Genomic DNA, 25,213 nt, shown 5'->3' with positions numbered 1-25,213 from the left:
TTTTCTAACTTGTCTTATTGATTACTGCATGCAGCAATAGTTTCACATATATGAGAGAAAAAATGACAAAAATAAAAACACACATTTGAAAAAAGAGGGTACTAGGGAACTCTATTGACATTTATTACTCCACACATGTAATTAGGTTTCCTCCAAATCACAATATAGTTATAGCATCGAAACATAAACTTTAAATTGTGAAGTTAGAAATATGAATAATAGAACTGTATTATTGGCTCTCTGGCATAATTTATCAGTCTCTTGGAGTACCCCTTGCCCCTTGGTAAGATGGTAATTAGATTTACTCGGCTAGCATGCATTGAAAATGTTGCCAGTTGAATTCATGTCATGTGGGTCATATCTAATAGTTTTGGAGCTCGTTCAAAGGATTAGTTTACCAAAGAGGATGAAGTGGATTAGGGGGGGGGGGGGGCTGTTGCCCCCTAATTTTGTTATAACACGCCGATGCTTTAGCATTTGATGATGCAGCTTGCGAGTAGAAAGGATCCGACGACCAAGAGTCTCCCCGGAATCATCTCCATCGGCCGCCCACAGAACTTCCGACAACAATAATGTCGAGCACCTATCCCTTCCAGGCTCTACTCCTCGGTGTCCTCCTACTGGTCGGCGCATCGAGCTTCCAGCCCACCTCCGGCGACCGAGCCACCCTCCTAGCTATCAAGAATGACTGGGGAAATCCCAAGCAGCTTGCTTCGAGGGACCCCGCCGTCAACGCCGACTGGATCGGAGTCGCCTGCGAGGGCGCCGGCGGCCGGCGCGTGGTGACGGGGATATCCTTGCCGAATCTTATCATTACCGGCGAGGTGCCAGAGTTCGTGTGCAACCTGACAAACCTAACCTGCCTCGACCTCTCCAACAACACGGCTTATATGTCTACATCTACATGTGGATGACAGAAATTAATTCTACTTCCTCCTGTTAGTTTTATGTCTACATCTACGTGTATCTCTAATTCTCTATGCCCGAAATTTTACCAATGTACTCCCTCCGTCCGTAAATATAAGGGTCAATTATATTTGTATTTATGATATGTTTATAAAATATCTATAAATTTATATAAAATGAAATACAATTGCAAGACAAATGCAACAGTACCATTTATACATCAATATATTGTAGTATATTAGTGGTCAAAATACATCAAGACGAATGCAACGGTACCATTTATAAGATAGAGGTTTTATCTTTTGAAATGCGATATCTCGATGTTTCAACAATTGGCAACTGCAGATATGTGAGTCCTTGTACATAATTGCATGTTTGTGGCATGTACCAATAACAAATCTGAAGTGAGCAGTTCTGGTCTGTGACCCTGGACCCAGAACTAACGAGAGTCATCAAATGGATCACAGCTGAAACGGTCGGCACGGGTCAATATATTGAGTGCAAAATAGGTCTGGTGCTAAATCAACAGATTGAACATTGGTACCTCTTTCTAACAAGTGTTCCATTATAGTATATAAACTGCTGCTTATAAATTTACAGTGCCAGCCTTCATCATGGCGGCTCAAGGTACCATATCAATTACTTACATCAAGAACATCAATTCACCAAACTGACGGTGAAGTGGCTACCGATCGAGTCCATGCACTTGGCTCATGCTTCGGAAGCAAAACTGTCTGCCTTGGCAGACGACTCCTCTGCATCAGATGGCTTCGATTCGTGCTTCGCCGCCGCTTGAAGAACCCGGTCCTGGACCGCCGTGGTGGAAGGGGATGTCGCTAGGCCAATCTTGCTCGGTTCTAGCTTCTTAGCAGCCCAAGATAATGCTTCAGCGCCCACTCTGACTGGGGAGAACAACAGCCTGCACAAAGAGAGAGAGAGGGGGGAGAATTTTATTGAGACGGCACCTGACCTACAAGCTCATGGAATGGATGCCCACCCACAAAACACAGATGTTACCAGCCAGGGGAACTTACTTTAGGTCTTGCTGGAAATCCTCAGAACCCTCGTATGAGGAGAACCGCAGGTAGATAGTCTGTGTCAGTATGAAAAGTATCAGGTAACAGGGCATATACATTGTTGCCACCACTTAGCAAACGACCACATATTTGAACTTTTGCAGTTGACAGCAGTACAAAATTGCCAAAACTTGTAGGAGTATTGATTTTATCCAATCATCCAGATATATATAGATACCACAAAAACAATATGCTATATGCGGAACATTTTCAAATGGAAGCTACTTACCAGCCCAAGACTTAAAACACCGATGTACTGCAAAGTTGTCTCCCATTCTACAATCAATTAGATCAACAATCAATTAATCAAAAAGTAATCTGAAAGTTGCTTACACCATACATGTTTCACCTAACTAGATATCATAATGCCAATAATAAGTATTACCTCCGTTCCGAAATATAAGCCTTTTTTAGAAAGCAAAGCTAGTTTAGCTTTCTATAAAGGCTTATATTTTGGAACTGAGGTAGTACCTATGTGGACATGAGGTAAAAAAGGCCAATGGTGCTGTTGAAGTGTATAAGTAGATTGCCTAGCCCTTTCCATCATTTAAGAATTTTGGTTGCGTTGGCTAGTGCATGAAGCTTAACATGGTATCAAAGCCCAAGGTCTCGAGTTCGAATTCTGACTTTCGCAATTTATCGTAAAATTGTCGTTGCCCCCTCAGATTCCACGTATAGGCCTGTTGAGCCTGACTCTACACGTGTTGACTTTTTGGTTGTGTTGGCTAGTGCATGAAGATTAACAGGTGCAGAGTTAGGTGGAATGGCAAATAAATCAGAAAGCTAAAGGTTGTCCGGATTTCGATGCTTAACAAAAACAATATTATATACTCCCTCTCTCACAGTTTATAAGGCGTGCGCGTACCCCTAGGTCGCAAATTTGATCAAGCTAGCATTAGTTATATGTTATAAAAATTATATCATTAGAAAGTTTAGATGTTCTATTTTCTATTGATATAATTTTTGCATTATACAATTTAAATTATATAGGTCAAATTGGCGACCTAGGGATACGGGGAAGACTAGTAAACTGAGACCGAGGGAGTACAAGGTAATATGGAGGATGCGGTTTTCAAAACAGGTGAATTAACTGCAAACACACCATTAAGCAATGCCTCCTTAACATTACTAAAATGTCAGTACTTGAATTGCGATCAGTTTTTGCTATAAAAAAGGATCATGTTTTTATCCTAAAGACCATGCTCTTGTACATTAACTCTTTCTCCTCTGAGTCCAATGGCACAGCTCCTGACCTTTGTGGCAAAACAAAAGACTATGAAACAATGCAATACCCCTATATGTCAACATAACCCACTGTTCTGAAAATGATGTGATGCATCTCAGCTTATGCAAAGCAATGTACCAACCATTCATGCTATCTACATACTCTACTTACCTAGCAAAGCATAAGTCGCAGCTGAGAGACCCTGTCACCAAAAATATTAAAATTAGCAAGAAAGAAGCATGCCGACAGCTTCAAAGACTATAAAAGGTTCATGTATGTACCAGAAGAGATCCAACAACAAATGTCGGGGTGGGCTTTATGCCTTCGAAGATTTCCTCAGCATCCTACACATATTGAGAACAATGATATGAGTATTTGACACTATTTTATAGTGATAAAAACTGGCATGTGAGAGAGATGACAATAAGAAGTACTGTTATATGTCAGATGACCAATAATATACAAAATCCGAATCCACTAGAAATCACAAAAAACCCCAAGAATTATCCAAATGATAGGTTGGTACATGGTCACAGCAACCAAAATGTGGGCAACATATCTAGTGATACCAGCCACTAAATGATACCATGGTACCAGTTCTCAAAAATAAAATTTCTAATTTCTAAAAAATCTGAAAACAATTGGGAGTGTTCACAAGACTTGCATTTACAAACCCTAAAATTTTCAGAACCAAATTCAAAACATACACAGAGAAATGAAGAAGATAAATTGACATGTGAATAGTGTCATTTGTGGTTTTGTCTTTTTTGACACTATTCATGTTAGATTTGTCCTTTTTGTTTCTCTCTCTGTGTTTCGAATTTAGTTCTAATTTTTTAGGACTTATAAACACACATATTACAAACACTCACAATTATTTTCGTATTTTTTAGAAACTTGAAATTTTGATTTTGAAAACTGGTATCACGGTATCATTCTGTGGCTCCCGCAAAAAAAAAAGATATCATTCAGTGGCTGGTATCACTAGATATGCTCTCACAAAATGTGATATCAGAAACAGGAAACTGAACTGCACTGGGATAGCCAAAAACTGGCAAAGAAATATACATACAGAGGAGTCTGTTGTTTGAATTATTACCTCATTTAGTGCTGTTAATACAGTCTCAGGCTTCAGTTCTTTCACACGAAGGTTCTTTGCCCAAGATTGGAAACCACCTTTAACCAAGTACGGTTGCTGCCATCAAAACATTCAATTAGACGGAAGAACAATTCATGCAGGGAAGTAGTACTGGAAAGAAGCATCCCAAACTTGCCTTCACACCAAGCTTCTTCAGTAACCTAGCAATGGACTTTGAACGGGTTCCGTTGGCATCCATAATTATGACCTTTGAATCACCCTACAAAAGCAGGAGAAAAACACAATAGAAACACAGTATTACAGATATCAAAATAAGCCTCAGTCAAATAGAGTACGTACCTTAACCAACTTCAAGTTGCGAATAACAACTGCAACCAAAGCATCATCAACATCACTTCCACCTTTCAGTAAATTTTTGGTTGGACCTTTTATCTGATTAAAAAGATCAAATGAATTTATTATCAATGAAAAATATAATTTATCAGAAGATTGAACACAAATCCTAATACTATCATTACATGGACCAACTTTAATCTTTACGAATAGGCATACAGATTTGCACATGAATTCAGGAAATCAATAAGCGTTCCAAACAATAGATGTTTAATAATTAGGAGAGAAACAAGTAGCCTTCTGAATCTTTAGCTCAAACCAGACATACCTCAGGTGAAGCAACGCTTGCATATTTAGATCTAGCTGCACGTCTTAGGTCAGGAATTCCATCTTTCACCCTAAAGTCCTACATAACATAATTTGATGATAAGCTGCTATAGTTTTTTTGATTAAATAAATGATATACCAAACAATGGAGTTAATTTATGACTAATCATTATGTTACCCATGCTATACAGATAACAAGGCAAATACATACAAACCTTCAGTACATATGGACGCTTCATTTAAAACATGTTAAAATTAAAATGCATGACATGAGCGGAGAACTTGATATTGAGAGTGCACTGTTCTAAAAGAGCATTTAATGGATGCCACATCCATTTGCTATAACATTCATCACTAATCTTATCTTTGGGCAATTCGTGGAAACATCATGAACCAGAATTGATAGATAGCTTAGACGAAAAAATGAAGATGAACGAAAGAAAAAGGCTAGTGAGATTTACAATCTCTTGCCTCAGGCCGAACATCAATAAGTACGGCTTTGCCATCGTTTTTCAATAGCTCCAACGTCGATTCAGGTGTCAAGTCTCCAGAATAGCCCCCGTACGCGAAGAGCCAGTACGATATCCTACAGTAGTGCAAAAGTTCAGCAGTTTTCAAAACCAGATGAATGCAACGTCCCATGCTGAACCAAAGCAACATCTCTTTTACCCTATTGTTGTTGAACCGCCGAGCAGAACCACCAGCTGAACAATCGGGTCACTTGGGTCCAGACCAACATTCTTTTCGACGCCTTCGATGATGACGTATACCTGCACAATTTTATGCCATGAAAATAATTGGTTATCATCAATAGTTGAGAATTAGCAATTTATCACTAGGGTATAGTTAGGTAGGGGGCATTAATATACCTGTTGAAGTGCACTTCCGATTGGTCTCAACACTATGCTAGCTTTCTCCTCGGACGAGTTCAACAAACCTTTAACATTCGGCGGCAACGACGACTTGGCCGACCCGTAGTAGTATACAAGGGACGCGGTTGCATTGCCCACTGAATCCTCGGTTAGAACAATAGCCTTCCTAAGAACATCGACCGCCACGGCGCCAGCGCCGGCCAGCTTATCCTGAAACGCACCGGAGACGACATCCGTGGCCTGCTCCTTGGCGGCGCCCACGGAGGAGGACGTGGGGGGGTCACCGGCGACGCCCCTGAGTGCTGTTTTGAGGTCAACGGCGACGCCCCTGAGCGCCCTCCTGTAGGCCCCGAGCGCGTCGTAGGCGGAGAGGCGGAGCCTGTCGTAGCCCTCGGTGAGCCTGTCCTCCGCCTGGAATATCTGGCGGCTGAGGTTGTCGACGAACCGGGCGAAGGACTCCTCGGCCTCGCTGGCGTCGGCCGGGAACGCCGTCGGGATCGGCGCGTCCAGCAGCGCCCGCTGCACCGCGTCGTCGGCGGCCGCGGCGGAGACGGGCGTGAGGTGCGGCCAGAGGGTGTCGTTGGGGGTAGGGAGGTCGGTGGTGGTGAAGCCCCGCGCGATGTCGTCGGGCGTGGCGGCGTAGGGGGAGAGGATGGAGGAGTCGGCGCGGTCGGGCACGGCCTGCGCGAGGAGCGGGTCGGCGTGGGAACGCAGCGCGCTCGCCTCCACCCTCCGCAGCGGCCGGGCGCCGGGATGGGCGGAGGACGTCGGTGGGGAGAAGGGCGAGCATGGGGTGGGCGCGGCGGAGCAGAAGGGCAGCATGGCGGGAGGGGTCATTGGCGCGCGGGGCGGCGGCGGGGGCGGGGGCGGGCGAGTTCAGGAGCAGTGAGGTGTGTGGAAAGGGGGGCGGTTGATCCGGGGTGTGTGGAGGCGGTGCGACGCCGGGATTTGGTGATCTGCGGGCGGGATTGCGCGGAATCCCGGCGTGTGGCTCGCCGGCGTCGGGGAGGTTGGCGGGTGGACCCGTCCCGGCGCGCCGCGTGCCACATGCTCGGCCTCCCCGTTGCGCCGGTCTCCGCAGTCGCTGTCGTTTGGTACTCCAGCTCCGTCGTTCCGGCCAGACGGTACCGTAGGGAGTAAAATCGTGAAAAGTATTTTGCTCATACTCTTTTTTGTTGGCAACTCAAAATTAATTTAAAAAGTTCATTTACAAGTTACAGAAAGTAATGTGCAAGGATGCACATTACGATTGCTGATGATAGCAAATACAGGGCACTGGTTTGAGGGATGTTTACAATTGGAAAGACAGACTCCTATACTACGAGTTTTGACAGCTTCTTGAGCCTATTTGTGCGCTGGCATGTTGATATCCCTCTTGATCTTAAAGATTCTAGCTTGAGAACCTTGTGTGTGATGAAAGAACTTATGAAGATTTGGCCTTATTATCCAGTGCCCGTGATATATAGCTGGATCTTTTCTCTGAAGAGCTTGAGCCAAAACTAGATTATCAGTTAGGAAGTTTGGTTTCTGTACTTGTAAAGATCTTCCAATTTGTGCTCCTAATTCCAAAGCATGAGCTTCAGCTTGTAAAGCTGAGTTTGCATCAGAGATTGCCTAGACATAGATAGCTTTGTGATCTCCTTCCTTTCGGTTAATGTATATACCAATTCCAGCTTCCTCTTTATGGAGAGTGACTGTATTTGAAGGGGAAACACTACATTTCCAGGCTGCATCAGTGTAAATATTATGATATCTTTCAATAATATTCTCGTCTGGTTCTAATAGTTTATCTCTAGTTTCCTTTCTTTCTTCAGTAGCTAACTCTTGGGTTTTACCGTTGAATGATGTGTCCATTTCTGTTCGTAGAGCTTTGGCTTTGAACAAGATCTGTAAAGGACCGCATTTGCTTCTTTTGAAAAGAAGGTCACTCCAAAGGATACAAAGAACTGTTTGAAGAGCATCTTTATTTTTGTAAGAATTGAGGATATAGTGGATAGTGTCCTGAATTTGGGTTTTATCTTGATGATGTAATCCTTCAACTTTAATCCCAAGGGGAGAGGCAAACCAAACAGCCTGAGAGAACTTACAGTCAAAAAACGGTGGAAGTCATCTTCTTTTTTGCCACATCTGGTACAATTTGGATCAATGTGTTTGGATCTCGCTGCAACGCTCATATCGGTTTCTATGGCTCCTCTCATTAGTCTCCATCCAAATACCTGTACTCTTGATGGAATATTACCACATTTCCATATTTCCTGGAGGATTATTCTTGTCTTTGACGAAATGGTTTGATGAGGCCCAGCATTTAGTCCATAGAATGAGGGAGAGAAAATTTGGTAAGCACTTTTTGAGGTGCAAATGCCTGAGGGAGTGTATTTCCAAATTCGCATATCATCACCACTACCTTTATTAATGGGAATGTTTGCCACAAAATTTGCATTATGTGTACCAAACAGATTAGTGAGAAGAGAGGTGTTCCATTGTTTCGTGTTGGGTATCAACTAGGTAGACACACAGTGGCAGGATACACAAAGTTTTTGTCTTGTATGTTCAAATGATTGTGGATTTCTTTCCAGAAAGGACACTCATGATTGATACGTCTCAAACGTATCTATAATTTCTTATGTTCCATGCTTGTTTTATGACAATACCTACATGTTTTGTTCACACTTTATGATGATTTTATGCGTTTTCCGGAACTAACCTATTGACGAGATGCCGAAGTGCCGGTTCCTGTTTTCGCTGTTTTTGGTTTCGAAATCCTAGTAAGGAAATATTCTCGGAATTGGACGAAATCAACGCCCAACATCTTATTTTTCCCGGAAGGTTCCGGAGCACCAAAGAAGGACCGGAGAGGAGCCAGGGGGCCCCACACGCCGGGCGGCGCGGCCAAGGGGTGGGGCGCGCCCCTATTGTGTGGCCCCACCGGGGCCCCTCCGAGGCTGCCCTTCCGCCTACTTAAGGTCTCCGTCGCGAAAACCCTAGACGGAAAAGCCACGGTACGAGAAACCTTCCGCGAGCCGCCACCATCGCGAAGCCAAGATCCGGGGGACGAAGTCTCGTTCCGGCACGCCGCCGGGACGGGGAAGTGCCCCCGGAAGGCATCTCCATCGACACCACCGCCATCTTCATCACCGCTGATGTCTCCCATGAGGAGGGAGTAGTTCTCCATCGAGGCTAAGGGCTGTACCGGTAGCTATGTGGTTCATCTCTCTCCTATGTACTTCAATACAATGATCTCATGAGCTGCCTTACATGATTGAGATCCATATGATGAGCTTGTAATCTAGATGTCGTTATGCTATTCAAGTGGATTTTACTTATGTGATCTCCGGAGACTCCTTGTCCCATGTGTGTAAAGGTGACAGTGTGTGCACCGTGTGGGTCTCTTAGGCTATATTTCACAGAATACTTATTCACTGAGTTATGATTTGAGTTGGATGTCTCTATGAAATTGTGGTGTGTTAGTACCTCCTATGAATGCTCACAGTGACAGGCGTGGGGTGTTTATTAGTACTTGGGAATACAGACTTTAAGGTTTGCCTACATGATGAATTAGTGTTCGTTATCTTGCCGAGAGTAATTCAGAATAGCATAGTGAAGTGCTTATTTATATTCCTTTATGATTGCAATGTGCTTTATATCACTATTAATCTATGTGCTACTCTAGTGATGTTATTAAAGTAGTTTATTCCTCCTCCATGATGTAATGGTGACAGTGTGTGCATCATGTAGTACTTGGCGTAGTTTATGATTGTAATCTCTTGTAGATTATGGAGTTAATAATTACTATGATGGTATTGATGTGATCTATTCCTCCTTTCATAGCTTGATGGTGACAGTGTGCATGCTATGTTAGTACTCGGTATAATTGCGTTGGTCTATCATGCACTCTAAGGTTATTTAAATATGAACATCGAATGTTGTGGAGCTTGTTAATTCCGGCATTGAGGTGCTCTTGTAGCCCTACACAATTAATGGTGTTCATCATCCAACAAGAGAGTGTAGAGTGGTTTTATTATGTGATCAATGTTGAGATTGTCCACTAGTGAAAGTATGATCCCTAGGCCTTGTTTCCAAATACTGCAATCATCGTTTGTTTACTGTTTTACTGCATCTTTACTTCTTGCAATATTACTACCATCAACTGCATGCCAGCAAGCTATTTTCTGGCGCCGTTACTACTGCTCATATTCATTCATACCACTTGTATTTCACTATCTCTTCGCCGAACTAGTGCACATATACATCTGACAAGTGTATTGGGTGTGTTGGGGACACAAGGGACTTCTTGTATCGTGATTGCAGGGTTGCTTGAGAGGGATATCTTTGACCTCTTCCTCCCTGAGTTCGATAAACCTTGGGTGATCCACTTAAGGGAAAACTTGCTGCTGTTCTACAAACCTCTGCTCTTGGAGGCCCAACACTGTCTACAGGAAAAGGAGTGTGCGTAGACATCAATGATCCACAAGTATATGAGATCGCAACAGTCTTTGAGGGAAGTAAAACCCAAATTTATTGATTCGACATAAACGGAGCCAAAGAATATTTATAAGCTTTAACAACTGAGTTGTCAATTCAGCTGCACATGAAAATAGACTTGCTCGCAACAGTTTATCAGTAGTAACAGTTTTATAGCAGTGGCGGTAGTGAAGTAACAACAGTAGTAGCGATGATTCCAATATACAGCAGGATTAAAATACTGTAGGAATAGGGACAGATAAACAGGCGCTACATGGATAAGATAGTTCATATAATAAGCAAGACGTGGGCATTTGCAGGTAACAATGATAAAAGCATCCTAGTATAAAGTAACCATGGGCGTGCGTTCCTATTTAGTCGTGTGTGCTCGCAATGAGAAACTTGCACGCCATCTTTTGTCCTACCAGCCCATTGCAACGGGGCCTCAAGGGAATCTACTAGTAATTAAGGTACTCCTTTTAATAGAGTACTAGAGCAAAACATTAACACTCCGTGAACACACGTGATCCTCACATCATAGCCATCTCCTCCGGTTATCCTAATTATTTTCACTTTGGGGCCTCGAGTTCCGGACAATGATATGTGTATACAACCAGTGGCGGAGCCAAGCCTTAGCCGTGTAGTCAATTGACTACACAGTTTTTTTGGCAATATAAGCTACAAATGTGCATAATCTAATTAAAAAATTATATAAACATGTGTATTTAACTACATAGATTCAAGCCGACTACACAGAGTTGATATGCTGGCTCCGCCACTGTATACAACTGAAGGTATGATAAATAATAATTATTATTCTCATGAATCAATAACATGCTCAGATCTGAGATCATGACACTCGGGCCCAAAGTGACAAGCATTAAGCATAACAAGTTGCAACAGTATCAAAAATAGTAACAACGGATACTAGACACTATGCCCATAACAATCTTATAGCTAGTACATGAATAATCTCATCTAATCCCTACCATTCCCTACAGCCTACAACGGGGAATTACTCACACATAGATGGGGGAATCATGGATGGTTGATGGAGAGGCGTCGGTGATGGCAATGACGATGGTCTCCTCCAATTCCCCGTCTCGACAGGATGCCAGAACGGAGTTTCTGGTCCCGACTTGGGGTTTCTGGTGGCGGCGAAGCAGCGGAACTCTTTCTGGTCAGAGGCTTAATATAGTCCAGAGGAGAGGTCGAGGGGGTGGTCGTCGTGGCCAGACCACCCCTAGGCGCGGCCAAGCCTGGCCCGCGCTTAGGGCTCGTGTGGGCCCCTCGTGGCCCTTCTTCGTCTCGTCTTCCGACTCTATGCGTCTTCGGGTGAAATATGAACTTTGCGATATTTTCCGGGAATTTTCCTGAAAGTTGGATTTCTGCACAAAAACGAGACACCAGGGCAATTCTGCTGAAAACAGCGTTAGTTCGCGTTAGCTGTATTCAAAACACACAAATTAGAGGGCAAACAATAGCAAAAGTGTTCGGGAAAGTAGATACATTTTGGGCAAACAATTAGTTGTATTCAACACCAAGGGTCTAACCAGATACTAGTATTGCCTCTGAAGAATTGATAATTGATTGCTTCGACAAGTTGGTCTTTGACTTTGAGAATAGATGTCCAGAATGCAGATTTGGGCATATTGGAATTGGCTCTCCAGAAAGACGTGTTTTGGAAATATTTTGCCTTGGAAATTGTGATGGTGTTGCTGTCCGGAAGAGTGACTATTTTCCAAGAAGCATCGAGAATCAGCGCCTTGTTAACTGCTTCAAGGTTCCTCACTCCTAATCCACCTTCTTTCCTTCATTTACAAATTTCTGTCGAGGCTTTGAAATATATCGGTTTGAATTTAGAGTCTTGTTGTATGCCTGTGCACCAGAAGTCCCTGATAATAGCATTAATTTTTGTCAACAACTTCTTGGATAGAAGGATATTAGACATATAATAAACAGGGATTGAAGATAAAACTGATTTGATGAGAACCAGTCTAGCTGCATGCGACAGTGAAATACTAGAGGCCTGGCCGTGTTGATGACCTCTAATCGCTTGTGTTAATCTTTTTTGCCTGATTAATTTGTTTGACATCCCAATTACTAGGAATGTCCCCGATTAATTAGTCCACTTTGATCAATAAAGTTGCAAACTTTTCAACGGAGATCACCTATCCAGCCGCTACCCGTCCAAATCAAGTAGGTTTGCGAAGTTTCAACTCGATTCTCGCCTCCAGGAGCTTGAGTCCCGCTGTCGCTAAACAATTGCTCACCGTTGCCGACCTGACCTTGGATACGGGATGTCAACCGCCTTGAGGAGCTTGTCGAAGAGCTGTAGGACGTCTTCAAATAGGGTAGGTGGTTGAGGTGCAAGAGGGACAATACCATGGGTAGGTGGTGGAAGAAAAGAAACATTAGAGGGCAAAAGGGATGTGTACAAAGGAGATGTGTACATGTTTTAATGGAATTGTAGGCTCTAGAGAAGTAAGGCAAGGATATAGAGATCCATATATTATTTGTTTCTTTATATATATATATATAGAGAGAGATATCCATATATTATTTGTTTCTTTATATATATACGTGTTTTGGTGCTAATTTGCATAGGTTACATCGATTAATAGCCGACCAATTAAATCGGTTAATCGTCTGAATTCTGATTATTCACTACTCCCAAGCCAACCAAGCTGTTAAAGATTACTAATTTTCTTATCATTGATGTGAACCCACCATGTGAAAACACATTTTAAAATATCAAAAAAATTTGAAATAAAACTGCGCATGTAAATCTAGATATTCTATGTTCCCACACAAGTTTTCGGGAAAAACGAACATTTTTTGTGGACCATGTAAAAAAGACAAATTTTAATGTTCAAAATATAATTATTCACATGATTTTGTTTTTTTATATAGACCACATAAAATGTTCATTTCCCTCGAAAACTTGTGTACGAATATAGAATGTCTGTATGTACACGCCAAATTTTGTATAGAGCCACACGCAGCACCGAGGTCGGGGAAGCAGGGGACCCTGGCGAAGATGCAGGCAGCACCACCGTCCCAGTGGAAGAGTCAACGGCGACAACAGTCCCCGTGGTAGAGTCAGATGCAACCTGGACAACCTCCACAACCTCAACCCGCGACGAAGGAATGTCCTGCAATGGATTTGTTCAGACCCCCCTTATGTACCCAAAAGATCAGATCTAAGGTTAGGGTTTGCAGAAGCTTACCACAACCGAAGTCATCGACGCAGAGGAAGAAGACGACCATCCGCGACCAGTAGCCGCCGCCACAGCCGCTATCGCCACCGCAAGCCGACCGTGCGGGTGAGGAAGAGACGGCCATGTCGCTAGATCGGGAAGGATGAATGAGCTCGAAATGGGGGGAAATGGAGGATTTGGATTTGCCGGTGAGATAGCCGCCCCTATATACGATGGCGAAAATTCAAGCGCGGTGACCGAATTGATCCCGCCAGATTTAGTCGTCCCGCGCGAGCTCCCGCTATCTCCCGCGCTGGCTCTGCAAGGACACGACGTTCTCCAGTTCTGCGGAAACGGGGTGGCTCGCTGGAAACTACCGAATCGAATGTTCTTCGAGAACCTGGCCCGAGGGTGCTTTGAGAAATCGTTTGGTGCAAAAATACAAACTCAACTAGCTAACCAAACAGGCAAATACTGTGCTACTCATGTGAACCCAGCCTACCACGACCGACCCAGCAAGCAGACCGACCGGACCCAAACCACACCACCTTCGCTTCGTCTCCCTCCCCAATCCCCACCCCGGTGAACTGCCCCGAGCTCCACCCCCAAACCCTCGCCCGCCGATGCAGCAGACCCTCTCCGCGCCGCCGCCTCCCGCTCCCGCTCCTGCTTCTGCTCCTGCTCCCGCCTCCGAGTCACCTCCCCAGGCGCCGGCGGAGCCCGCGCCGACCGCCGCGCAAAAGGCGCCTCCACCGGCTCCTGCTCCCGCCTCGGGATCGCCTCCCCAGGATCCGCTGACGGAGCCCGCGCCGACCGACGCGCAGAAGGCGCTCAGCCCCAAGCCGGCGCCCCCTGCCGAGGACCCCGATAAGAAGGTCCCGCACTCACCCACTTCGTGTATCAATTCGCTCGATGTTATCTTCTGTATAAACGGTTGGTCCTCCCGTGGTTGCTCTGCTTTGAGGGTTGGGGCGCTAGGGTTTCCGGGGTGTAATGTGTGCCAGTGCTCGAAGCTTAGTAGTGGGCCGAAATCATTTCGCAATCGGCAAAAAAGTTGCAAAGTGAATGGTTCCAGAATATTGATTGTTGCAGTTGAGAAACGAATATACTCCAGTAGAATACGACGCAAGCCCTAGTTCACTGCTTCCCGAGTTGCGCGATTGATTATGTGGCCCTGCCGTTTCGTGCAAATAGACCTGCGTTTAGAGAATGGATATCGATGACCAGCACACCTAGGCGTGGACCTTCGTTGGGTAGTTTGTGTTTGGCAGACAATGGATATGTTACCTGAATTCCCTTCTCCAGGCACCTTATCATGAGTTTTCAAGAGTGAAGCTGGATTTCTTGTTACCTGAGTTTCTGTTTAAATAATACTACAGAACAAAATTAAATCATGGCAATGACATTCCGTGAGTAAGCGTTTTGGAAATGGGAGTTAATATCCACAGAGTTGGAGTTTAAATTGGAGGACAAACTATAATAACTACGTATTTTCCAAATTGTTCAACACAAACTACATATTCGGGTACTAGTTGAATTTTTTTGTACCAGAGACAGCACTCAAGTCCCAACCATCGTGACATAGAGGGCCCAAATGTCAGACTCTGCAGTCAAGGAGGAGTTCTTCTCCCTGTCTCTGTCGTGTCTTCTCTCCTCAAATTTCTGCTTCTGTGTCTAGCTTCTTCTGCACATGGCAACACCAGGTCCTACCGGTAGTGCAACCGCGTGGGTTGACCTCTTCCTGTGCTGGTAAGGAACCCTATGTCAGCTTGATTGAAATGGATTGTTCTATCAGTTCATGTCGTGTTGTGATTAATACTTTGCTGGGGCAGAGAACAATCAAAATCCAAACCATTCTACTTGTTCTTGATTTCTGTGCTTCCCTGCTGACCAAATCCGTCCCATCCTTGGTTATTTTGATCTTCATCTTCAGCGCACAACACCCATTCTTGTAGGGTACTTAGGGTTTGGTGTGTGGTTATGGCTCAGCTTTTTTTTTTGTTGGGGATCAACTGAAGGCCGCTCCTGATCATTGGTGTACTTGTGAACTTCAGGTTGTGGAAAATTATCAGAAGGAAAATCCGAAGATGGTTCAACTCTTTCTGCAAGTGCCTACAGATGGTGGTAGTGTTGATACAGATGCTGTGAGAGCAAGGAGATCTCTTCTAAACGAGGCTGAGTCTGTGATCAGGTCAGTCATAAGGTCTGGAGGCAGGTATGAAGCTCGGATGTGGCTGTGCAGTACCATCTCGTCAGTTCATTTGCTTGATCCACGTGACCAGCGGGACCTGTTCATCGATCTCTTGGAGATGAAGGACTCGAGGCGGGATGTTGCTGCTCGCTTGCTGCGGATGATTTTCGACAAGAAGCCCAAAAAAGCTGGCTCTGTTTTAGCAAAGAAGCTTCATATGTTGGAGAAGTTCTTCCAAGGTAATTCCATTAAGAACTTGTTTTTTTAATCTGCTGGAAGCAGCAGTTTCTGTATATTCAGCATACACAACTTACCTACTCTAGTTTAATTTTTGTTACAGTATTCTGTTCAACATTTATTTAGTCTATTTGTTATGGCTGATTAAAAGTGACCAAGCTATCTATTTGGCGTGTTTATATGATATGCTGTACTCGATTTCACTTAGTTTTGTACTTAGACTAATGCCCCTTTTAGGTTGTCTGTGAACATTATATCCATAATTTAGCTGTATACTGTATAACTAGGATAACATGGTATTACAGTAATACACTGCTATAAACTAAATAGAAATGATTTTTTTTTTGTTGCAGTAAGGTTTTACCTGTCTCTTGGCCTACTTCTATGCGCCTTTAGGTAGTGATCACTTTTCTTGATGTGCTGTGTTTCTGTAGTTCATAAACATCTTGGAATCACTAATAGAAGTTATTTGCAGCATATACATATTTTCCTGTAGAAATGTAATTTTATAACATATAAAAAGTATGTTTATTATGTTCTACATATGCTTTACTCAACATCTATGTACCTTTTTGTGCTGGGCAACTCTAACTAAATCAATATTGTTTTCTCTTTCATTATGTGATACAACAAGCTATAATTCAGTTGCCAGTTCTAACATGTGTGATCCATCAGTGCTTACATTACTGGTCATCTATTGCGATCTGCAGGTAACCCGGAGCGGACACTGCAATGGTTTAGTCACTTTGCTGCTACTGGGGACTTAACACACAAAAAAGGTGCCAGGGCACTTGCTCACTTTGCATTTGTGAACCGCGATGTTTGCTGGGAGGAGCTTGAGTGGAAAGGCAAGCATGGGCAGTCTCCTGCTGTTGTTGCTACTAAGCCTCATTACTTTCGTGATCTTGATGTTCTCCAGACAGTGGAAAATTTCCTTGAATATGTCCCGGACTTCTGGTCTTCTGAAGAGCTTGCTGATTCTGTCAAAGATGGTGAAATACTGCAAATTGATACAGAATATTTTGTGGATCAATTTGTCAATTTGATGTATGACGAGGACTTCAAAGATGTGTGGCAATTAGTTGAAGAGTTTTTGATGGAGGAGCAGTTTTCATATCTGTCTCAGTACCTTCTTATTCATCTAGACGAACAAAGGCTTCTTCGTTTCTTAAAAACACTGGGAAAGTTCATCAGACCAAACACACTGTGCAAGGAGTTAGCATTCCCATGCTGCTGGCTTGAGGTTCTTCTGTCTGCACATATTGATCAGATATCTCTTGATGAACTTATCCTATTGAACTGTGTCATTGCCAAGGGTAGACAACTTTGGCACCTTATGAATGGGGAAGAACATGAGGAAGAACGAGGGAGGATGGACAATCTTGTGAAGGGCACAAATCACTTGACTGATGCAGATCATTTTGCTCTCATAAAGGATTTCATGACTACAAAGTTTCCTGACGCACTTAAGTGGATAGGGATCCAATCCTGGGTTATTTTCTGTGATTTGTCAAAAGAATGCAGATCAGCTGATTCTTGTGAATCTTTGTTCACTGGTAGCAATATAAAATTTCGCAAGGCTCATGATTACTCATTGGTTAAAAATGATGGGCACCCAGCTGTGCATACTTCAGATACTGATGACAAGGATCTCACTAGAAGTAGTCGTAAAAGAAGAAGAGATAAGAAGAAAAGACGGCATAGATATGATTCTGATGAAGATAATGTCGATCAGCTGCTTGAACTGGGAAATTTTAACGGAAAGGGGACTGTTGAATCACAACGCGGAAGCTGGCATCTGTCAACTGATGACTTCTCTGCTTCTTGGGACATTGTATGTTATCTTTTGACGTCTGCAGTACTGTTTCCAATATATGAATATTCTATATAACTCTTATCAAATCTTATTTAATTCATTAGTGGCTGTCATCTTACTCATGCAGGCAGATGTACCAGATCACCTCTCTAATCATTATCTCAGGGTATGGCTGAAGTGGGCTTGCTTTAAATGATCCTGCTCCCCATGACGCTTGTGTGGCAATCCTGCTACCTTTTCTGATGAAGTAATCTTTGAGCATGGAACTGCATACACGTGCATTTTTTCCCTGTCACATTTGCAATCTTCTGGTCATGCATCCTGATGGTAAGTAATCAATTCTCATACATCCTGCTTCTTGTGCTCCATGAGCCATGACATTGACTTCTGCAAAAATACGCAAGTTCAGTAACTATATAAACTTTACAGCTCACAATTTATGAGTTTTTTGCACGATTGAATTTGTGTTTCCCGCATTCATCTTATACATTCTTTGCCACTTTAAAATGATGTAACCACACACACTTTTGGCATTGTTTTACTTCCATTTGAAGCTGCCCTGTCTTTTTCTTTCAGATTTGTGATTGCTTGACTGTGCGTGTCTGCAGGAGACCCAGGGCCGGAGTCTCAAACTTAAGTTCATCCTGCTGCTGACGGCACTCACCCAATGGAAAACTTCACCTGCATGGACATTGAAATAGCTCAAACTTTCGAAAAAAAGTTTAATTGCTGTTTTTTGTATGTTCAATCAGCTGCCTGGAAGAAAGTTTAATTGCTGTTTTTTCGTTAGTGTTGACTGCCGGATAGAACATGAAACAGTCTGACGTTCTTGTGGGGATATGCCCCTGCGTTGCAACTTGCAACACGCAGCACAGTTCATGAATTTGCTCACGGGTTCTTAGTCTCATTTGCTTGCTTTTGCCAGCAGGTGCGTATGAACCTGTTATAAGTAAGTGTCATTCGATTTCTCCGTTACGTTTCATGTAAATGAACTACAAAAGAAAAGAAGCTCTCTTGTCTAATCCACTCCAATCCATAGTGAACAAATGTACACGCCACTAATATTCCTGGCTGTGATATTTCAAACAAAAGCAGACATCCCTTGAACTGAAGCATTTGACTTTGAAAAAGCTAGTTTGCAAGCACACAAAACTGGGTGGCGACCCTCGATTCTTGTTCTATGTAAGCCGCTCTCTTGTGCTGCGATGTCCTATCTAAGTAACTAAACAAGCAAAATGCAGAAAGAGAGATCACAGATCAGAGACGACACCCATGACCATCTCCCCGTCCCTTGCTGTGGCAGAGACGACCTAGGACAGTCTGAATTGAACATGAACGTATGCAGTGTAATTTGAACCTTCCATGTTCTTGTGCATGAATCGGTTGTAAAGAATGGATGATCCAAAAGAAGTTGTAAAGAATGAACTGAAGTTCTGTTTCCCCTTTTGATCACTCGCACGTAAAATACAGAAACACGATGACCGACGAGGAAAACTTCCAGGAGAAAAACTGTACTGTACAACAATATTTATGTGCCCTGAACAAAGGACGTTCAGCGCTGTAACAGCAAGCAGCAGCATACAGACATGCATGTCACCGGTTTGTTCCAGGACGAAGGAGAACTGACCTTCAAACCTAACCTTAGATATTCCATTGTGTAATTCTTGCAAAAAGGCGTCTGGTGTGGCAGTGGCACATAAAGCCTCTTGATGAACTTGTTCTGTATCTATCAATTTCCTCTGAAATATCTCTCGATGAACTTGTTCTGTTGAACTGTTAGAAATTAGAAAAGCCTTCTGACTAATCATGGTTCAAGATCACATGATATGCTTGCTATCTTTTCTTGTGTTCTCAGTACTGTTTTCAATCAACTCAATGGACGCTAAAGTAGAAACAGATGATCCTATTGGCAATGGTATACTATCAAGAACAAGACGCATCAAAACCACAATTATTCTGTAGCAAATATCCATAATATTAACCTTCAATTGAACTTTAAACCAAAGGATCAAACAGCACATAAGTCTGTAACTACATCACGAGAATTTCACAACGCAAGCGAACTTTGCTACTATCACACGATCTAATTAGGAAACACGAACTAAAACAAGAGGCGGATCAATCAACTAGATTCAGGCGCGTCGTTAATCTCGGAGCATGCATGCTAGGGCTTGCTTAATTAGGCGCGTTCGCCCCGGATGCGGCGGGCGAGCTGGATGTCCTTGGGCATGATGGTGACGCGCTTAGCATGGATGGCGCAGAGGTTGGTGTCCTCGAAGAGTCCGACGAGGTATGCTTCGGCGGCCTCCTGGAGCGCGAGCACGGCGTGGCTCTGGAAGCGGAGGTCCGTCTTGAAGTCCTGCGCGATCTCCCGCACCAGGCGCTGGAAGGGCAGCTTGCGGATGAGCAGGTCCGTGCTCTTCTGGTACTTGCGGATCTCCCGGAGCGCCACGGTGCCGGGCCTGTAGCGGTGGGGCTTCTTCACGCCGCCGGTCGTCGGGGCCGACTTCCTCGCCTGAGATCAAAACACGCGAAATTAACCGTCAGCGAAACCGCATGCAGCGAGGGATCGACGAAACCGCAATAGCATGCATAAAGCGAGTAGAAACCGCAATAGCATAGCGATCGTCGTGGATGCAAGAAATCGGGAGAGGGAAAGAGACGAACAATGGAGGTGGCGAGCTGCTTCCGGGGCGCCTTGCCGCCGGTGGACTTGCGGGCGGTCTGCTTCGTACGCGCCATCGCGACTTGGAAGTTGGAACTGCTGCGGATTTGGGTGGTGGTGGTACTCGAAACCGAAGGCGAGGGATTGAATCGTGGATCGTGGGTATTTATAGGCGCCTGGTGCGCGCGAGAGGCGGTTCGCAATTGACGTCTAGGAGAAGGTTTCGGATCTGATGGCTGGGTGTGCGTGGATCAAAGCACACGATCCTCGTGCTCGGCTTTCATTGGTCGGAATCGACGAGGCACGGATCGAGGAGAAGAACACACGAGAAGGACGGCCAGGCGATCGAAGCAGCGATCGATCACGCAACAGGAGCGATTTCTCTGGCCGAAGACAGTCGCCCCGCGGGCAGCATCGATCGACGCCGGTGGCAGCGGATCGACGCCCTCGAGCTTGCACGGCGAAGGGAGCGGTTCCCCCCGCTCGTCCATCTCCTGGAGCAGCTACGGCGACATGGCGGCCGCGCCCTCCGATCTGCATCCGCCATGACAGTTTTAGAGCTAAGAAAAGGGGTACGTTAGCTAGAGCCTAGAAGGAGGCATGCAGCAACGTCCTGATCCTGTTTACACGGGGCGATTACGTCCGCAGTAAACGAATGGGGTTTAGCGGGGATTGAAAGGGTACAGGGAGACGGTGATCGATGGAGAATTAAATCGATTTATTCATATCGAGCCTAATTACCTCCCGGAAAACATGGAAACAAATGACTATAATTTGGGAAATCCTCTTTGGCTCATATACGTGCAGATGCACCCATGTCAAAAATAAAATTTCAAAAATGTTCGATTTTTTTGGACGTACATCTTGACATTCTATGTTCACAAAGAAATGACATCATTTATGTGATGTGTAAACACGACAATTTTCGATGATCCAAAATAGCTTTTCACGTAACATGTTTTTATCATTTTTACATATGTCACATAAAATATTCTTTTTCCACAAACTTTTGTGAGTAGTATGTTCATATGTACACCTAGAATTTTTTTTCAGAACTTTTTAACATTTTAGAATAAACTTAAAATGCATTTTTCTTAATAGGTGCATTTAGACCCACGAGCCAAAACGCCATGTCACTATAATTTCTCTATATATAACAAGTCTCTAAGGGCATCTCCAGCAGGTCAACGCAAAAAGAACGCAAAAAGTGGTTGCGCGTGACCGTTTGCGTCTGCGGTGCGTCCGTTTGCGTCTGAGGATGCCCCCAGTGGCCGATGCATTTTTTTGCCCAAGTCATTTTTTTCACGTCTCAAAAAAAAGCACAAACAAGTAAACTCCAGCTAAATATGACTTCCAAACAACGGCTGGAGTGGCTCAAATTAGGTCACAAATAAGTTCATCAGATTATGCACATGGTACAATACAAAATGTAATCCAAAAAGGGCACACCATGGCCATGATTAGGAAATGTAGTCCACAAGGAGACCATGGTGCTTGACATTGGCGCGGTAGATCAGGCGTCACGCGCACGAATTTCGGCGCGCTTCTTCCCTGGTGTCGTCGTCCATGGTGGCCAAGTCGGCCAACATGATCCTTGTGTCATCTGCCTGAATGTTCGCCTCGACGTCCATCTTTTTAGCCTTGGCGTCTGCACTTTTGGCCTCGACGTCCATCCTTTGGACCTTAATGGCCTTTTTGGTGAGGTTGAGGTAGAAGACAGTAGATGCCTCTTTTTCCATGCGCCTCTTCTCGTCCCTTCTCGCCCTGGAGAGTTGAGAATCATCCACGATCTTTTGCAAAGTCTGGTTCAACGCAAGGAGTGGTGCCTCCTAGGAAAGATTGACCTTTCTAGACTCTTGGCCCCGAGGACGAGGCGGAAGGGCATTCTGCCCATGTGCATCGTCTTCGTCGTCGACGACCACCGTGGATGTGCCATTCTTGATTGCTTCTTGGTAGGCCGTGATGGCGTGTAAGACACACGTCCGTTGGGAACCCCAAGAGGAAGGTGTGATGTGTACAACGACAAGTTTCCCTCAGTAAGAAACCAAGGTTATCGAACCAGTAGGAGTCAAGGAACACGTGAAGGTTGTTGGTGGCGAAGTGTAGTGCGGCGCAACACCAGGGATTCCGGCGCCAACGTGGAACCTGCACAACACAATCAAAGTACTTTGCCCCAACGTAATGCTGAGGTTGTCAATCTCATCGGCTTGCTGTAAACAAAGGATTAGATGTATAGTGTGGAAGATGGTGTTTGTTTGCGAAGAACAAGTAAAGAACAAGTATTGCGAGTAGATTGTATTTCAGATGTAAAGAATGGACCGGGGTCCACAGTTCACTAGTGGTGTCTCTCCCATAAGATAAATAGCATGTTGGGTGAACAAATTACAATTGGGCAATTGACAAATAAAGAAGGCATAACAATGCACATACATATATCATGATGAGTACTATGAGATTTAATCAACTTGACATAGTATTCAATATTCATCGGATCCCAACAAACACAACATGTAGCATTACAAATAGATGATATTGATCATGATAGGCAGCTCACAAGATCTAACATGATAGCACAATGAGGAGAAGACAACCATCTAGCTACTGCTGTGGACCCATAGTCCAGGGGTGAACTACTCACACATCGATCCGGAGGCGATCATGGTGATGAAGAGCCCTCCGGGAGATGCTTCCCCTCTCCGGCGAGGTGCCGGAGGCGATCTCCTGAATCCCCCGAGATGGGATTGGTGGCGGCGGCATCTCTGGAAGGTTTTCCGTATCGTGGCTCTCGGTACTGGGGTTTTCGCGACGAAGGCTTTAAGTAGGCGGAAGGGCGGAGTCGGAGGCGTCACGAGGGGCCCACACACTAGGGCGGCGCGGGCCCCTCCTTGGCCACGCGGCCCTAGTGTGGCGGCGCCTGATGCGTGCAGTCGACACACGTCCGTTGGGAACCCCAAGAGGAAGGTGTGATGCGTACAGTAGCAAGTTTTCCCTCAGAAAGAAACCAAGGTTTATCGAACCAGTAGGAGCCAAGAAGCACGTTGAAGGTTGTTGGTGGCGGAGTTCATGCGGCGCAACACCAGGGATTCCGGCGCCAACGTGGAACCTGCACAACACAATCACAGAACTTTGCCCCAACGTAACAGTGAGGTTGTCAATCTCACCGGCTTGCTGTAAACAAAGGATTAGATGTATAGTGTGGATGATGATGGTTGTTTGCGAAGAACGAGTAAAGAACAATTGCGGCAGATTGTATTTCAGATGTAAAGAATAGGACTCGGGGTCCACAGTTCACTAGTGGTGTCTCTCCCATAAGATAAGCGAGATGTTGGGTGAACAAATTACGGTTGGGCAATTGACAAATAAATAAGGCATAACAATGCACATACATATATCATGATGAGTACTATGAGATCTAATCAGGGCATTACGACAAAGTACATATACCGCTATCCGGCATGCATCTATGCCTAAAAAGTCCACCTTCGAGGTTATCATCCGAACCCCTTCCGAGTATTAAGTTGTAAACAACAGACAATTGCATTAAGTATGGTGCATAATGTAATCAACACAAATATCCTTAGACAAAGCATCGATGTTTTATCCCTAGTGGCAACAACACATCCACAACCTCAGAACTTTCTGTCACTATCCCAGATTTAATGGAGGCATGAACCCACTATCGAGCATAAATACTCCCTCTTGGAGTCACAAGTATCAACTTGGCCAGAGCCTCTACTAGCAACGGAGAGCATGCAAGAACATAAATAACATATATGATAGATTGATAATCAACTTGACATAGTATTCAATATTCATCGGATCCCAACAAACACAACATGAAGGATTACAAATAGATGATCTTGATCATGATAGGCAGCTCACAAGATCTAACATGATAGCACAATGAGGAGAAGACACCCATCTAGCTACGCTATGGACCCATAGTCCGGGGGTGGACTACTCACATATCGATCCGGAGGCGATCATGGCGATGAAGAGACCTCCGGGAGATGATTCCCCTCTCCGGCGAGGGTGCCGGAGAGCGATCTCTGAACCCCCGAGATGGGATTGGCGGCGGCGGCGTCTCTGGAAGGTTTTCCGTATCGTGGCTCTCGGTACTGGGGGTTTTGCGACGAAGGCTTTAAGTAGGCGGAAGGGCAGGTCAAGGGCGTCACGAGGGGCCCACACAACAGGGCCGCGCGGCCAGGGCCCAGGCCGCGCCGCCCTGGTGTGTCACCACCTCGTGGCCCCACTTCGTTTCCTCTCCGGTCTTCTGGAAGCTTCGTGCAAAAATAGGACCACAGGCGTTGATTTCGTCCAATTCCGAGAATATTTCCTTACTAGGATTTCTGAAATCAAAAACAGCAGAAAACAACAAGCGGCTCTTCGGCATCTCGTCAATAGGTTAGTGCCGGAAAATGCATAAATATGACATATAATGTGTATAAAACATGTGAGTATCATCATAAAAGTAGCATGGAACATAAGAAATTATAGATACGTTTGGGACGTATCAAGCATCCCCCCAAGCTTAGTTCCTACTCGCCCTCGAGTAGGTAAACGATAAAAAAGATAATTTCTGAAGTGACATGCTATCATAATCCTGATCATACTATTGTAAATCATATGAGATGAATGCAGCGATTCGAAGCAATGATGAAAATAATGAGTAAACAAATGAATCATATAGCAAAGACTTTTCATGAATAATACTTTCAAGACAAGCATCAATAAGACTTGCATAAGAGTTACTCATAAAGCAATAAATTCGAAGTAAAGGCATTGAAGCAACACAAAGGAAGATA

The 25,213-nt window shown here is 44.4% G+C and overlaps 3 protein-coding genes across 4 annotated transcripts; 1 reads left to right on the top strand and 2 right to left on the bottom strand.

The window, feature by feature from the left end:
* Window positions 1-1,434: 1,434 nt before the first annotated feature.
* Window positions 1,435-6,691, bottom strand: LOC124659787. The gene is made up of 12 exons (XM_047197598.1): window positions 5,836-6,691; window positions 5,636-5,736; window positions 5,438-5,552; window positions 4,968-5,045; window positions 4,646-4,738; window positions 4,482-4,565; window positions 4,307-4,402; window positions 3,489-3,551; window positions 3,379-3,409; window positions 2,212-2,258; window positions 1,941-1,999; window positions 1,435-1,825 (listed from the first exon to the last, which is right to left on the bottom strand). Exons 1-12 carry the CDS (start codon window positions 6,673-6,675, stop codon window positions 1,618-1,620), a joined length of 1,815 nt encoding a protein of 604 aa, XP_047053554.1. The 5' UTR covers window positions 6,676-6,691; the 3' UTR covers window positions 1,435-1,617.
* A 7,627-nt stretch (window positions 6,692-14,318) lies between these two features.
* LOC124660916 lies at window positions 14,319-18,453 on the top strand. 2 transcript variants are annotated; one of them, XM_047198764.1, is made up of 5 exons: window positions 14,319-14,374; window positions 15,554-15,929; window positions 16,638-17,761; window positions 17,871-18,070; window positions 18,320-18,453. In XM_047198764.1, exons 2-4 carry the CDS (start codon window positions 15,587-15,589, stop codon window positions 17,937-17,939), a joined length of 1,536 nt encoding a protein of 511 aa, XP_047054720.1. In that variant the 5' UTR covers window positions 14,319-14,374; window positions 15,554-15,586; the 3' UTR covers window positions 17,940-18,070; window positions 18,320-18,453. The 2 variants fall into 2 exon arrangements, with proteins under 2 accessions (XP_047054720.1, XP_047054719.1); XM_047198763.1 differs by having other exon boundaries at window positions 17,850-18,070; window positions 18,352-18,453.
* Window positions 18,454-19,922: 1,469 nt separating this feature from the next.
* Window positions 19,923-20,512, bottom strand: LOC124660802 (histone H3.3-like). Its single transcript, XM_047198641.1, has 2 exons — window positions 20,411-20,512; window positions 19,923-20,258 (listed from the first exon to the last, which is right to left on the bottom strand). The coding sequence occupies exons 1-2, from the start codon at window positions 20,483-20,485 to the stop codon at window positions 19,923-19,925; spliced, it is 411 nt and encodes a 136-aa protein (XP_047054597.1). The 5' UTR covers window positions 20,486-20,512.
* Window positions 20,513-25,213: the final 4,701 nt, after the last annotated feature.

The sequence above is a fragment of the Lolium rigidum genome, chromosome 6 (genome assembly GCF_022539505.1).
Source record: "Lolium rigidum isolate FL_2022 chromosome 6, APGP_CSIRO_Lrig_0.1, whole genome shotgun sequence".
NCBI classification, from domain to species: domain Eukaryota; kingdom Viridiplantae; phylum Streptophyta; class Magnoliopsida; order Poales; family Poaceae; genus Lolium; species Lolium rigidum.
The sequence above is the reverse complement of the archived record's forward strand: the minus strand, read 5'-3'. Positions and strand labels throughout refer to the sequence as shown.